The 17,326-nt window shown below is 38.3% G+C and overlaps 1 protein-coding gene across 1 annotated transcript in view; it reads right to left on the reverse strand.

The window, feature by feature from the left end:
• The window catches only part of sorcs2 (sortilin-related VPS10 domain containing receptor 2), a 613,114-nt gene that overhangs the window by 131,597 nt on the left and 464,191 nt on the right, over positions 1 to 17,326 (reverse strand). The window contains exons 6-8 of the mRNA XM_060832699.1: positions 11,708 to 11,772; positions 7,975 to 8,093; positions 3,730 to 3,819 (exon numbers count right to left, since the gene is read on the reverse strand). Of these exons, the coding sequence (XP_060688682.1) occupies positions 3,730 to 3,819; positions 7,975 to 8,093; positions 11,708 to 11,772 (274 nt within the window). The remainder of the gene's footprint in view (positions 1 to 3,729; positions 3,820 to 7,974; positions 8,094 to 11,707; positions 11,773 to 17,326) is intronic.

A 17,326-nucleotide genomic window follows, 5' to 3' on the forward strand; every position in this document is an offset into this window, starting at 1 on the left:
GGATGGTCTACATTATGTTGTGACACTAAGGGGCTAATGACAGTGAAGAGGAGTGTAGGTAGAACCTGATATAACATAGGTGAGCACAGGATACTGTCAGAGTGGAGGCATTTGCAAGTCACTATCGGTCCAGTTCCAATGGAAGGACAGTGGATCACAATCGTGGTCATGGGAATGTAGTAAACAATGGGTCACAGGGGAAAATTGGTGCTAGTTACAGTCAAGTAAAAGAAGAGTAAGGGTACATGGGGACCCTGAAATCTGATGGTGTTGGTTCAGACAATAACACAAAATAGAACATGAAAGCTTGGGGGCAAACCTTGTCAATCACTCAACAGCACAACTGGATAATGTGCCAAATTCAACCAAACCTCAACTGTGCAATAAGCAAGTAAAATGGATGCGAAAGCATTCACAGTGGATGGAGTAGGTGTATTTATTTGTCTGCAGGAGCATTGTCCAAAATGTGATGCACTGCTTGGGGGCAGCCAGGCATCTATAGGTGCAGTGAATCTGCCATCAAACTGCATTTCATGTGTAACCCATGCATCGATCGACAATGCTCATCACAAAGCTTGGTCTCAAGATATTGTGCCCATTCCATTGCTGCTAAATGGGAGAGCAGTATACCACAATAAAGCTTACTGGGTTGGTTACCTTGACATGAAATTTTCAGCTTCCCCACGAGTGGTCTTCATTCTGTCTGACCATCTCCAGGATCTTCTCCTCGTAGAGTTGGGACGAGCTGAATGGTATTTTGGGTTAGATGAGCTGTGAGAGTGTTGTTGAGTGGAGATGCTTCTTGAACTAGTGCCAGCTGTAGACCATTAGTTCATGGTGATATTAGTGTGTTGTGACTAAGTTCCACAGTTAAGAGTGGAAGTGGGGGGACAGAGAGAAGATGGTGGCTATTACCCTTGCAGAGTGCAGATCATTGACCTTCTTGTTCCACTGCTGGGTGATTAGATTACTTACAGTGTGGAAACAGGCCCTTCGGCCCAACAAGTCCACACCGACCCGCTGAAGCGCAACCCACCCATACCTCTACACATACCCCTTACCTTACACTACGGGCAATTTAGCATGGCCAATTCACCTGACCCGCACATCTTTGGACTGTGGGAGGAAACCGGAGCACCCGGAGGAAACCCACGCAGACACGGGGAGAATGTGCAAACTCCACACAGTCAGTCGCCTGAGGCGGGAATTGAACCCAGGTCCCTGGCGCTGTGAGGCAGCAGTGCTAACCACTGTGCTACCGTGCCGCCCTAAATGTTCCATTACGTGTAAGAGACTGAATAACCCAGGCTGTTATCTCTGTCCAGAATGCTGACTCTGGTGATGTGACCTCCTTGGCCAGTCTGCAGAATAGAGAACAGCCTTCCCCTGGACAAACCCATCCACTTTGATGTCCGTATCAGGTTTAAGTTTTCCATCTGGGAGCACATCCTCTGAGAGGACAATGCCGCAGCACAGTTTCTTGTTTGCAGCATCTGAAGTGGTGTACAGCCGGCATTTAGAGTGGACAACAGCATGAACAACGCAAGATCCCAGCAGCAATGAGCACCATGGCCTCGGTTGTCATGTGGCTGTTTATAAGAGTGTCTGAGAGCCCAAATACATAATTAATGAGGTGAGGAGAGAAGTCACCGTGAGCCAAGATGGGACAGACACCATGAAACTAAAATAACACATAAAATGGAGTCCCAAATATCATATGTTGAAAGGGAAAGAAGGTTGATCCTGCGCAAGACACAAATTTACCCAGTCAAACATCTCTAATGCAAAGAAAAGCAATCTAACATTGTGTTAGCTATTTAAAAGTCGATTATAATAAGAAGGTCTGAGGATGCAGTTCTAGAACCATTACCACTCTGACCTGGATTTAGCAACTCAATGTACAATGCGCATGTTTGCAGATGACACTCAAGTAGGAGTTACTGTGGAATCAAAATGTGGCATCTTAAAAATTACAGAATGATTTGCAAAGGATCATGTAAATGGAAGATAGAATGACAGCCATAATTTAAATGTAAAGTAACATGAAATACTGCACATAGGAAGAAAACCAGACAGCTAGGTGCTCCATTGATGATGCTAAAATAGTCAAGAGTAAAACTGGAAGTGATCAAAAAGTGTTTGTGGACGTGACTACAAAGTTGTCGGTCTATACTGAGCCATTGGAATATTGAATAAGATTACTCACATCAAGTAGTTAATAGTCAAACTTTACAGTTCTCTAGCCAAGCAGCATCAACTTAAACAGGTAGAATTCTGGTCAGCAACAAACAAAAGAACCATTTGCACTGACATACTCGAGGGAACGGCCACAACGCTGATCCCAGTGTTTGAAAGATCTGATGTACGAGAAAAGATTGGAGAGAAACCTGGACTTTTCAGTTAGAACAGCACTAACTTTGAGATGGTGTTTTCAAGATATACAAGCTTGATATGGGCAGAGGAAAAAATATCGTGAATATTTCTTTTGGTACGACAAAAATAAAGCCGCAAAAGTTTACAGTTGAGTTTTTGCAACTACGGACAGCTTCTCCATCGCTGTGATAATGGCTGAAGAGGCTCAAATCTACAAGAACCACCCTGAAAGCACCACCTAAAATTTTTGTTTTGTGGGGGAGGATAATAGGTGAGAGAATTCTAAATTGCACATCCATGGAACAGCTGTCCAGAATAAAAAGCAGCTGCCTCCAGTCTTGACTTACTTTTGTCAACTGAGATTAGAAAACACAACATGCATATATTAGACTGATGGTCATTGGTCCGAACTTTGTAGAATTGCTTTAATAGGTAGGGGCACCATTTCAGAGATGTAAGGTATGCTCTTGGATTTGATTCCAGGCGGCCTTTGTGAGTGGTCAACTGTCCATCTGATAGTTTAACATAGACATGAATATGTCCATAAAGGGCATGAATTCATTGGAACTGTCAAAGGAGCTGTCAAACAGTCAAACTGTTAAAGGTCCTGCCTTTTCAATATTTGAAAGAAACTGTCTGGAGCATTCTTCAAGATTGCTTGGTATTTCACTCTGTTGACACAAGCCTGAGGGCAGTAATTACACAATTAGTGTTACATGACAGATTTCACAACTTCTTAATCATGACAATGAGGTGCCTGCCATTTCAGTATTTGATTGATATCCTCAAATGGTTCAAAACTCTTTGAGTGAGACTATGAAATCCCATGCTTGTTTTTATAAGGGATTAAAGGAAATTAAAGCAATGAATAGATTTACTGAGAATTTTTTAAAAGTCGTAAGTACTTCAGTGGATACTCAAGCATTTATTGCATCTCATCCCAGCATAAGCCTCAAAGTTGCTATTGTGAGTTCTGAAGAAGTTGGAAATAATACTTAGAAAGATGAAGAATAATGGGTGAGCATCAGTTTGCATGAGTTGCTATGAAGTTATCATGGGGCTAAAAAGGGCTATGGATGCTGGGTTCTCCTCCAAATTGCTCTTAAACTGATCATCAATTCCTTGGCGACCACTGAAAACATATTCACTGTAAAATTACTTCTAGTTATATGCAATGACTAGGTACTGCTGCTTGAGCAATCCACATCAAGTAAATGATTATTAAGCAGCAAGTAACTATTGCTTATCAAAATAAAGATGCTGTATTAAAAATAATAGATGACAGTGTCCTCCATATGCAAGAATTTCAATATGTCTGTTCACTAAATATTATCACACTTTTCATAAAGTAGTTACCTTTGGTAGGGCATACTTTGGTAACTTCATCTGAATAAACTCGCCTCTCCGGTAAGAGACATAATACTTGGTCCGATTTTCAGAAGTTGCCTTAAAAAAAAGTTCAAGATTGTTAGCATGGAAATATTAATAAAAGTTTAAAGATTTTGAAATTATTTAATTAACCACATGAACGTTAACATGCAACTAGATCATTGGTAACATTTAGAATGAATTTATTTCTCCCTTGCTTTGTTTGTTGTCCCATTGTTTTCATCCTCGTTAGAGCTCTCCAGCCATGGGGACAGACACTTGAACACAAACTGGTCAGTGTCAATATTCAGAGGTTAATCAGCCCTTTGACTTGTCTTCCAATTTCTGTACAAAATCTTCTACTCTGGGTTTTTGGTTCCTAACTCTAACTGCTGTTTTGGTAATTTCTAATTAAACATAACTGACCAGATCAGACTTTACTCTCACTCAGGAAATCAGTCGTGAAGAAAATTCTTCAGAGTCGTAAACCTTCATGAGATGTTTATGTACGAAGCATCTTAAATCAGTATCTAAAAGTCACTTTCAATCAAATATCACATAGCAATTCTCAGAGGGTACACAATTGAAACGTAAGCATGAGTGGCTGCACAAAACAAAATACTGTGAAGGAATGTGATGTGGGAAGCACTAAAAGGAAGCAAGATAATTTTAATATGGAATTTATGAGGCTAAATATTTTAGATTAGGGGGAAAGAGGAACAGTTGAAGTGATGACCCAATGAGAGGTGATCAGCATCACTGAGAAGAGTTGGTGAAGTGAGGACACTTGCAGAAGAGCAGACAGCTTGATGAATAAGCACATAGGAGTACAGTATCATAGCTATGATTGAATCCTGGCTGAAAGATGAGCAGGATTGGCAGTTCAACGTTTTGGTTATAGGATATTCAAAGCATATAGAGGGGGAGATAATGGAGATCACAATACTGACTAAGTAATCAACTAGGACGAAGGGATGACATCTTGGAATGATCATCAAATGAGATAGTATGGCTAGAAGTAAAGGTAAAAAAAAGGGTTGTGGCTGTGTCCTATAGACAAACAATTAGGGAGCAACAGAGGATCAATTATGTTCTATAATCAAATTTTAGAGAAACATAAAAATAATTACGGTAATAGTCTGGGTTTTAACTACCCCAATATTAATTTGGATAGTTTTACTGTACAAGGTAGGGAAGGAACAAAAGTGTTAAATGCATACAGGAGAGCTTTTTAACCAGTACATATAGAGTTCAATGAGAGAGAGAGAGCAGTTTTAGATTTTATATTCACAAATGAGTCCAGGCAGATGAAAGACCTATCAGCATGGAATGCATTTTGGAGATTGCGATCATAACTTAGTTAGATTTAGGACAGATTTAGAAAGGTATAAGGATGAGCCAGAAAAAAAGTTCTAAATGGGGAAATAATAATTTTACTATGATACGATTTGGCTCAAGTGGACTAGAAGCAGGTACTTTCAGACAAAACTATGTCAGAGCAGTAGGAGGCATTCAAGGAGCAAGTAGCAAGAGTACGGGGCAAATATGTTCCTGCAAAAAGTGGAACTAAGACTGGAAAACGCTGGATGACAAGGAACATAAATGTTAGGACTGTGAAAAAAAAAGAAAAGCTTATAATAGACACCAAAAGTTCGATATGGCAAAGTCTCTGGAGGAGTATTAAAAGTGCAGGGAAAACTTAAAGGAAATTAGGAAAGCTAATATTGACTGGGGAATTGGGAAAAAAACCTGTTGGATATTTTAGAAAATATACAAAGAGCATAGGAATAGACCATAGAAGTAATTTCTGTGTGGACCGAGATGACATGTACCTCAGAAAGTACTTAGCCTGATCTTGGAAAAGGATGGTATTAGAAAAAAATAACAAAAGAGGTTATAGCAGCTTTAAAAGTGGATAAACATGCAGACCCAGTGCAATGTATCTTAGGTCTCAAGTGCCAGAACCAGGTACTTCTGGTTATCACATGATAAGAAAGATGCGATTGCACTATAAAGAGTGCAGAGAAGATTTACCATGATGCTGCCTGGGCTGGTGGTTGAGGAGCAACTGGATAGGCTGGGGTTGTTTTCGTTGGAGCAATAAAGGTTGAGAGGGGACCTGATAAAAGTGTATAAGACTATAAGGGTCAGGTAGGAAAGCACTTTTTCAATTAGTAGAGGGGTCAATGACCAAGAAGTACTGCTTTAAGGTAAAGTGTAGGAGGTTTAGTGGGGATTTAAGGAAAAGATTGACTAAAGGTCAGTGGGTGTCTGGATCTCACTGCCTTTCAGGCTGGTGGAGGCAGGAACCCTGAAGCCATTTAAGAAATAGATGAACACCTGAAATATCATTTTTCAATGATGACAAGTAATAAAGCCATGGTCTAAATGCTGGAAAATGGAATGAGAATAGTTCAATATTTCATGACCAATGTGAACATGATGGGCCAAACAGTCTCTTTTTGGCTGTGCTGTAGAAACTCTGACTCTATGACCTGAAAATTCATTATACAACACAATTTAATAGACAGAATCAAGAAATAAAGAAGAGTCAGAATAAATATAAGAGGAAAGTGGATGAAATTTGTTATTGCTGATTAAATAGCCAGTCCTCTAATCTATCAAAATGGATGCACTAGTCCTAAAATTGAAATGCCTGCTGAGCTGATGTACCAAAAACATCAATCTACCATCAAGGAAGTACTTAAAAGACAAACAATTTCACATGGACTGTGGAAACACAGGTCATGGCTAACAAATTAACTTGAGTGGAGGATACAACACACTAAGTAATAAATGACACCTATAAATATTTTTACAAAAGTCACAGGAAAAAAAATTTTGCAACTACAGTTAAAACTTTTACAGTCTTGAAAAACTACAATCTGAATTGAATAAAGTGTTGTCCAAACCAAGAGCAACGCTAATAGTTTGAACCAAACAACTGTGAGCACCAAAACACCCTCAGATATCAGACCAAGAATATTTCCCAATCAGAATATTCACATTTGGTTTAATTGAAGGCGTTACCAGCCAGTTGATAAAATAATGCAATATAGAGAAACCTGAATTTTTAAGAAACCAAATAAAGATACCCCTCTAGATATTTAAGGTTAATATCAGATAGGGGTTAATATTGCTTGCTGTGCGACAAAATATATTTATCTTAAAATAATAGACAACATTTACAAAAGGATATTTCAGGGAGGTAAGCAAGGAAAAAAGATATGGGCATAGTAATTGATCAAGTGTTAGAAGTATAATTTTAATACATGGTAACAGTTCTTAAAAACAGAAAAAAAATATGATGGGGCATAATATAGGCATTTATCAGTCTAATGAATTTCTGTGTCACTGCATGAAGTAACAGTGGGACCATGTAGACTATGGAGTTAAATTGTAGCCAATATACTTAACGATTTATACTGAGGTTGTATACAATCAAGAAAACTAAGGCAATTCCAGATTTCAAGTCACTGATGTTTAAAAAAAAATAAAGAGGGACACAACAACTTAGGTGCCCAAGAGACAACTTGCAGGAGCCAAACCAGACAATGAGTTGCCTTTATTGATATTTTGGGAAGTGTAGCTGGGGAACAAGGCGTAGGGGTGACACTGTGCAGGGCCGCACATTAGTCGGCCTTTGATTATTACTGGTTACTCCCATCAACACTGATAGAAATGGGAAGAGTATTGACAGTGCATGCTCCATCCGATAGTACCTCAAAATTGAAACTGGAGGTACCATAAACATCATTGGATCCTATAATTGTATAGTTCAATTTTAAATAAAGGGACACACAGCCTATGTAAAAACATCAGAAAGTACTTGTGTACTGAAACGTACATTTCCACTTATTAATTTTTGGCTTTTTTATGGATTTTATTGAAAACCAGTATTTGAAAGACTCCTCCACTGGGTTCAGATCCTGGTTACTTAAAAGAAACCTAATGTTGCACACTGCTGATCTCAGGGGAGTTCAAAGCTGTGCAACCCTGATCTCTGAGGAATTGATCTGTCCACAGAACAATATGCATCTGTTTATTAAACTCTGTATTTACTGCAATAATCAATTTACCTAAAGGTGAACGTCACCACAATTAAATTTTATTTCGGCTACAAGTAAAGGCCGCTCACCCAGTCTGTTGTAATTGCTGCCTATTTATCTCCTTTATAATGGATTCTGTGTACAAATAAGTCTTGGGAAATGAATTATTATGTGAATTAATTACCTGAATGAAAATGTAGTCATCATTGACAAGCAACGAATTCTGATCTATATTTCCAGAGAAATGAGCTTTCAGTGCTTTCTCAGTGCAGTTTTCAAGGTGGCAGGTGACATAAAGAAAGCCTGTGAGAAAAAAAGATCAGTACCTCTCAATAAATAATCACTGCAGAAAAAAAACATGCCTGTTGCTATCAAACTGAAAACCTGCTGTGCAAAGCAGCAAGAGAACAAAATATTTCTCAATTCTGCTTCAAAGCCCTTAGCTCAGATTACCTCAATATATGTGGCCAAAGGACTGATGGTTTTTAGCACCTTGTTTCCCCTTTGTGCTTCAGGAAACAGAGAAGTGACCTTGTACTTAGTGAGAAATATTCTGATTGATCACAGATTATACTTATGGTAGATATTTTTCTTGCACATAACACAGAGACTTAATAACCATTTCCAAACAGAAATGACCAAGTAAAAATGACTCTTGTAATGAGATGAAACAGGATCATGCATTTCACAGTTTGCATTATCCTGTTAGCTAACCTAAAATCCCAGGCACACGGTCGTAGACTTCTTACTTTTCATATAAAGGGATCACAGATGACAACATTGTCACAAATGACTTATGGTTAATGGAAATTGTAACTTTATGACAGAGAAATAGCAGTGCAATATTTCATTGGCAGTGTATGTGCACCCAGAAGCAAATCTGTCATGTGGCAGCTTTGCTGACTGAATCTTGAAAGGTGTATTATAGATGCAGATTTCCAGCATGCATAAGCGCCCAAACATCTTACAAACACTGCAATGCATTAATCATTTTCACTTGCCCAGACTAATAATATTTGTTCTCCATCTACACAAAATAATCTGCTCATTGCAATTACCCTAAAAGGCACCACTTGGCTTTTCTCTCCAATAATTACAAATATAACAATATTCATCATTTATGTAATAGCTAATCATCAAATCCATTGCTTTTCAGAAGTAGCTATAGTTAATAAAAATGCTAATAGCCAAATCAAAACAACTGCCAACCATAATTACCTCAAAAGGATGTACTTTTAGTTTTAACCTCAATGCAATTTGGGTCATTTTAATCAGCATGAGGCTACATTCCTCAGCAATCCCCAAGTAGAAAATACTGTTGCCGAGTTGTTTAAAGCAACAAAGTAGTTAAAACTTCATCTCAGTAGTGTTAAGTAACAGTTCACTAGTCAAGTCTCCAAACAGTGGAGCGTGCTTTTAGTGACTAATGTTTTCTTTTATGTGATCCTGTACAGAATCAAACAACTTCTAGTGGACTGCTGTAACAGAATGAACAATGTGGGTGAACACCACTCAAACAATATAAAGACATGCCTGCACTATACACTCTATGTTCAGTTGTTTAAAACTCAAATATTTGCTTTTATTTTTGGGAATGGATTTTACAAGAATATTGGGATCCGTGTGAATAGGTTAGCAAGCCAGTAATGCTAGCATAAGATAGCAAACAATTCAGGATTACAATGGTGGCCAGTACTGACAGTGGCAAATGCTTATATTTGCTTCTTATAGAATATTCACTTTAAGTGGAACTCAGGAAAGCCCCTAGTGAACTATTTTTGTTTCTCTGTTTGTGTCTGTTCATGACGGTATTAAGTTGAACATAAGATTGTCATAAATGACAGTTACATCATACAGTCTTTATTGCTAGACTTTTATACTTGTTTTCTTTTTACAAATTCCCTTTAAGGTTACTTTTTTCATGCAGCATTAAATCCTCCTATGTATCCACCAGTGCCTCACCATGACTGAAGACTAGCAAGCACTTCCTGAGGTGCTTCTTTTCGTCCTTGACCAGACATTTGTAAATACAGGCAGGGCTCTGATATTTTATCACTGATTATCTTTTTTTCTTGTCGCTCTGCATTTTGCAATATCTAGAGATGTGAGTGAGACTAGAAATCCAATGGGCAGAATTTAATGTGGCAGGGTCATTTAAACAGGCAGAAAGATAATGGATGGGCCTCCTAGGTCTTCCCACCACTGCCCCAATTATGGCTGTGGCAGGAAAGCCAATGAATGCTGTCTCTATCCAACTGAGGTCCCGAGGCAGGCAAGCAGTGTCTATTTAAGGTCCTTATGCTGCCCCAAGTGGACATGGCAGTCACCATGTAAGAAGCACAAAATGAAAGTCCTAGCACATTTGCTTGGTGAGAGGTAATAGGGATGGGGGGGGGAGGGTAGGAGGATAGATGAGAACCCTTTGAAATGCACCCAGTACCTGATCAAGAAGCAGCCAGTTAGATGCTGCTGAGAATCACGTCATACCATTTCGCATAGTACATTTGGACCTATAGCCACCTTGCTGTGATATCACAAAGTGACACATCATTGTATGACTATCTCATGTGGATGGAGTTACAACTCTGCAAAACACACCAGAGTAAAACTCTTGAAGCGAAACTCAGAAAATAGATGGAGACAAACAGTGAAGAAATTAGCTTAATGTTAACCATAAGACAGAGCCTGCTCTAAGTTTACCATGTACGATCACATTTCATATGAAGTAGAATAAATAGTGTAACATTTTACGAATAAGCCTGAAGGCTAGCCCAGACATGAAAACATAATGAACTAATCCCTTTTTGGAACTTTCCTCTCCCACAAACCCCATCCCAATTATCTAAGCTTGTTGATACTGAGCCTTGGAGAGTTGCAGAACTAGCAGCATCAAACAATGAAGTGTTGCTGCCTCTGACTGGGCAGAATGTCTTAGCAGGCAAGAGGCTTACCCTCCTCATCCATGATCCAAGCAAAGGCCAGCTGCTTCCAAGTTAAGTTCTGGATGAGTTTTTAGTGAGGCAGGCATTCCCAAAAGGATATGCTAGGACTTTCACTAGCTGTATAACCAGTGGGAAAGACTTCTGTCATCTCCACTGAACATTTTCCAGCGTTTGGGGAAATTGTGAGAATAGAGGTAGAGAGCCTGGAGATTACTGGTAGTCCAAATTTTAAAAAAAACTTGTTCCAGAAAGTTATGTTTTACAAAACATTATACTGGACATAGCCAATGAAACCAAAAACATTTTGAAATGGAGCTGAATTAAAATTAACATACACACAATAATGAAATAGCTTTATTAAAATAGTGTGAAGTATATTCTTATTCAAATACATTAAGCTGCTGGAGACATTGTGATATAAGAGAATGCCATTTCACCCATCAAGTTGATTTTCTATCTATAATATTTGAACTCTAATATTTATGCTGTATAATTTTGAGGCTCACCAATAAAATTGAATTTCTCAGTTAAAAAAAATATAAACTTTGCTATTTTCAACTTTGTACTCACAGCAAATTTAAATTGAATGGATTATTGATTCAATTCAAGCACATATTTATGGCTCATTACTTGTAACTATGATAAATGCAAAATAACATGGATGCTGGAGATCTGAAATAAAAGCAGAAAGTACTAGGAAAACTCAGTTGTGTAATGTACATTATATTAATGATTTGTTGGGTAATACTAAAAACAGATCATAGTTAAAAGCAGAAATAGAAAATACTGGAGAAATTAGCTGGTCTGGCAGAATCTGTGGAGAAAGAAACACAGTTGATGTTTCAAGTTCAATGATCCTTAGGTCATTAAGAATGACTTCCTAAGAACAGTATTTAATGCAACACATCACTGGGTCAGTGTACAACATGCAGATATGTCCTGACAGCATGCCCAGGGTGATTATCTAATCTTTACCTCCACTCTTGTCCTGAATTTCCATGTGAACTAAATCAGGGTCACTGTCAACTCCTGTCACAGCCCTGGAACAAGAAATAACCATTAATATTTATTCCCTACTCATGTCAGGGATCCAAGCTATTAAAAGAAATACTGGTATTTCATTCTCTTCAACTGCTCTTGCTACCTCTATAGATGTTTACACTTAAAATCACTTATGACATTAGAAAGAAATTGTGATTTTTAAAAGAAAAAATAAACACAATCTTAATTTATTAGACAAATGCATTAAATGTTTGAGATGCTAGCAACTACTCGCAGAGAAAGACAGTAGTTTAGATTATGTATAATCAATTACTCTAAATAAGCTGAAAATGTCGTCAATGATTTATCATTTGGACATACACGTTTATACCAAATTCATCTACACAAAATAAAAGCAACCTGTTTATTTTAAACTAGTTATTACCTTTCTGAAAATAGATCAATTTAAGTTAAATAATTCAAGGTTGTATGTGCTTTTCAATTTTTCCAACAATGCTGTATTAATCTGACAAATATTGTGTCTTTCAGGCAGACAGAAACTTAAAACAAAGTAAAACCTAGTATTTTGCACATTATGCTGAAGAAATATGTTTCTTACACCTTATGATTTACACATCATTAGCGGAAATCATGCATATTTTACATTCAGCGATTATCATTTAACTGTTGGATGTTATCTGTCACAATATAGCTCAGTTCCTAATAAACACTCGAGATGACACTTATATCTTATTAACTGAACGCTAGATGGCCTCCTGTAAGCACATTGTAGCAATCATACTTTAAAGTTTTATTTTGAGGTAATTTGTTACTTTTGATAAAATATTCTACAGAGTCCGTAAGTAAAAGAAGCTGATTATTGCCATAGAGAGTTCGGTGCTTATTTAGAAAAATCAATTCATTAATAATTACTGAAATCGGTATTTTACTGGTCAATATTATATGGTAAATTCCTAATCTCAGTCAGGCTATTAAGGATTTCTGCTGGAGGTAAGCAAGAAATGCTGAACTTAGTATACATTTATTTTAGAAAGGGAAATGGGAGGAATTTTAGACCTCCTCGAGATAGCCAGAAGAGGTATTAGAATTTAAAATATCTAACTTGATCCCAATCTGTCTCAAACAGTTTCCTCTGATTTTATCAGAAGCAGTTTGGAAATGGGACACTGCCAGTTCTCTGGGGTATTTGACGTCTGGCAGAAATGGGTGGCACAATAATGCCAATGGTCACAAATCTAATGGAAGAGTTGCAGACTGTCATACTCAGTAGCTGAAAAGTATGTGACAACGATAAATATGGAAAATTGTTCAAATTATTTATTTCTCCATTCACCAATGAATTTCTGATATGTTCTCCTTAACTATCTCCCAATCCCTTTCCATAACATTGCCTGATTTATGCAGTAGTCCATGAGATCTCCTTAAGATCTTCATTCCTATTTTTCTCACCTGACCAGTCTAATAGCCACCCACTCTTTCAAGTCTTCCCTATCCATCCATATACCTCTGATGTCAGATTTTGTACATCAAGAATTGGGATTAAATAAAAACAGCAGTCTGTTTTTTTACAGCAAGTATTTGTCCACCTGGGTTCTAGTGAAGGTGGGAAATGATCTTCAGTAGAAGCGCTAAAGCGAAAACTGAAACAGAAAAGACAATCTCCAAATTGAAGAGTGACCAATAACAAAACTATTTTATGATAGCCTCCATAATATTTAACATTACATATAGAATTATTAAAACTCTACAGTACAGATAAAGGACATTCAGCCCATCAAGTAGGCACTGACTCTCCAAAAAGCATCCACCCCAGGGCCATCCTCCTACCGTATCTCTTAAACCTGCATTTCCCATGGCTAATCCACCTAGCACATCCCTGATTACTATGGGCAATTTAGCACGCCAATCCACCTGACTGTACACTTTATATATGTGAAAGCTTTTAAGAAGGAGATGAATATATTTCTTAAGGCTAAAGGGATCGGAGGGTATGGGGGATGAAAGTGGGAACAGGATATTGAATTGAATGATCAGTTATGATCACATTGAATGATACAGTGGGCCTAAAGGGCCAAATGGCCTATTCCTGTGGTTATTTTCCATATTTTTATGTTTCTAACTTAAAAGAACAAAGGATTCAATAAGGCCATTCCAGAATCCTTCATGTGTTTTATATCAAATTCTTCAAATTCCTGAAGAGATTTACAGATCAACAGCTTGATTATTACAATATGGTGCACACATTCCTTTCACCATTATCTGGGACCCACTCACTACTTAATTGCTGACGGACTAAAATAAACAGTTTGATACTGATGAGAATTAGAATTAGAATTCCTACAGTATGGAAACAGGCCCTTTGGCCCAATAAGTTCATACTGACCCTCCGAAGAGTAGCTCACCCAGACCCATTCCCCTACTCTATATTTATCCTGACTAATTCACCTAACCTACACACCCCTGAACACTATGGTCAATTTAGCATGGCCAATTCACCTAACCTGCACATCTTTGTGATTGTGGGAGGAAACTGGAGCACCCGGAGGAAACCCACACAGACACGGGGAGAACGTGCAAACTCCACACAGACAGTTGCCCGAGGCGGGAATCGAACCTGGAACCCTAGTGCTGTGGGACAGTAGTGCTAACCATTGAGCCACCATGTCGCTCATTATGGGTTGCAGGTTTGAAGTGATTGAGGAAAGAAGATGGAAATCACAAACAACCCTGAACAAACCCAGGAATCTGTTCCTCCTTATCTCTGTTCAGCTGCTGAGTTTCCCAAGGCCTTGAAAATTTGACCTGCCAAAAGGTGTGTGGCTCATTAACAGCTTTAAGCCATGGACCTATCTCTCAAAACAACCAAGAGTCATAGAGATTTACAGCATGGAAACAAACCCTTCTGTCCAACTCGTCCATGCCGATCAGATACTCTATATAAATCTAGCCCCATTTACCAGCATTTGCCTCTGAATTCTTCCTGTTCATATACCCATCCAAATCCTTTTTAAAACATTATAATTGTACCAACCTCCTCCATTTCCTCTGGCAGCTCATTCCACCCTCTGCTTGGAAAAGTTGCCCTTTAGGTCCCTTTTAGATCTTTCCCCTCTCACATTAAACCTATGCCCTCTAGTTTTAGTCTTCCCTACCCATGGGAAAAGACCTTGTCTATTTACCTGATCCATGCCCCTCATGATTTTATAAACCTCTACAAGGTCACTCCTCAGCCTCTAACACTCCAGGGAATATAATCCCAGCCTATTTCAGACCCTTCAAACCTGGCAATATCCTGTAAATCTTTTCAGAACTTTTTCAAATTTCACAACATCCATTCTATAGGAGGGAGACAGAAGTGCACTCAGTATTCCAAAAGTGGCCTCACCAATGTCCTGTACAGACGCAACATGACCTTCCAACGCCTATACTCAATCACTGACCAATAAAGACAAGCATATCAAATGCCTTCTTCACTATCCTATCTGCCTGCAACTCCATTTTCAAGGAACTATGAACCTGCCCTCTAAGGTCTCTTTGTTCAGCAACACTCCCTAGGATTTTACCATTAAATATATAAGTCCTGCCTGATTTGCTTTTCCAAAATGCAGTACCTCACATTTATCTAAAGTAAACTCCATTTGCCACTTCTCAGCTCATTGGCCCATCTGATCAAGAGCTGAAAATGTGTTGCTGGAAAAGCGCAGCAGGTCAGGCAGCATCCAAGGAACAGGAAATTCGACGTTTCGGGCATAAGCCCTTAATCAGGAAAGGGCTTATGCCCGAAACGTCGAATTTCCTGTTCCTTGGATGCTACCTGACCTGCTGCGCTTTTCCAGCAACACATTGTTAGCTCTGATCTCCAGCATCTGCAGACCTCACTTTCTCCATCTGATCAAGATCCCATTGTGCTCAGACTTGGAGCTGCTCCTTTACAGACTGCTTCAATTACTGTTTATGTCCAGACAGTTCAAATTCCAGACTCCACAGACTGTATTTTATAATCTGCTCAATAGCTTTTTTACAGATAGCTACCTTCACGAGGCAGCAACTACCCCTGAGCTCAAGTATTTCTCAGCTGCTACTGTGGGGTCCCATCACATTTACGGTCAGTTGTGTAAGATTATAGGATATATGAGCAAAAGTTATCCATATGATCTATGGAGTCTGCTCTGATGTAGTGAGGTGCACTGAACTATCAACAGCTTTCATGGACTGTTCCGGTTCTAATTGCTTGGAGTCTGCTTACAGAAGAATGTGTGCTGCCTAACCACATCTGCTTCAGAACCCTGCCAATTCTAAACTGCAACTAAACATACCCGAAGATAAACTGAAATAAAAAAAATGTGATTAAGCTGTTACCATATCCGTGACAATATAGTCTGCTCCAGGTTCCTTAGCATGACATTTGGGGTCAATGTAATGCATGAAACCAAATTTAGCTCTAAATGCAAGATTTCCAGATATCACATCTCCAACTGAGTAAGTCTCCAGCTGACTTTGCAGCTCCATCTCTTCTATTCTAATTCCATTAAACGAAATGGGTATCACCTTCTTTAACTGTCAGCTGTTAAATTTTCAAAGCAACATAATCTTAACCTTTTAAAAGTGCCAGACTTTAAAAGTACTTCAAATGAACTTATCCCATTTTCTACTGTCAAATATTAACTCCAAACACTAAAATTGACACAAGAGTTATGACTTACCTACTTCCTATTACAACCTAGAGTGAAATCACATGAATACTTCTCTCTTTACATATGATGGGGAGGATTAGCACTGTTACTGACTGAGTCACATGCGTGGAACAAACAAATGGTACTAATTGCATGAACTAAGTGAACAAACAGCAGACAGTTGTGACACAGATATACTTTCCCCCCACTCCCCAAAATGCTGAGTGAGAATGATGCAACTTTTCATGTCTCTGAATATAGCTGTTCACCACAACTATGGCATAAGAATCAGTCAGATTTCACTTGAAAAACTGGCAACAAACTTTAAATAACTCTGTAATAGAACTGGTAATGTAGAGTTGCATGTTGACTACCTCAGTGCTTATCTCTAAGGATTACCATTATGAGTCTGAGTCTATAAGATGAAAGTCTTCCCCATTTAAGATGTCTATTAGAGGTCTGTTGTTAAAAACAGCAACACCCTTTATTTGAAAGTAGTCTGTAGAAAATCTTGATGTGTGACCAGGAGACCTCCACAGGTCTAAAAGAATAAGTGCCCCACTGTGTGGGTTAAATAGAACACCTCAACCAGCCAGCTGTCTAATGGGGTAAAACAGCTATCTCTCAGTAATACTCTAAGATGTCTGCATTTGTAAGTCATTCCAACCCTCCAATTCACCAGACAACAACAGAAACCATCAAACTCAAACTGATGGATATCTATCTGCTATGACAATAATTTTCTATTTAAAAATTAACACAGGTAACAATCCATTTTGCCACAAGCATCTAAAGTTTCTCAAAATTAATTTTGTGATATCTAATATAAAATTCATCCATATTCTATCCATTTTATTTGTTTAAATTCGGGTTTGTACATGTTTGGTTATGGTTTTGTTTTCTATGTAGTCCTGAAATG

The sequence above is a fragment of the Hemiscyllium ocellatum genome, chromosome 1 (genome assembly GCF_020745735.1).
Source record: "Hemiscyllium ocellatum isolate sHemOce1 chromosome 1, sHemOce1.pat.X.cur, whole genome shotgun sequence".
In the NCBI taxonomy this organism is placed as follows: Eukaryota; Metazoa; Chordata; class Chondrichthyes; order Orectolobiformes; family Hemiscylliidae; genus Hemiscyllium; species Hemiscyllium ocellatum.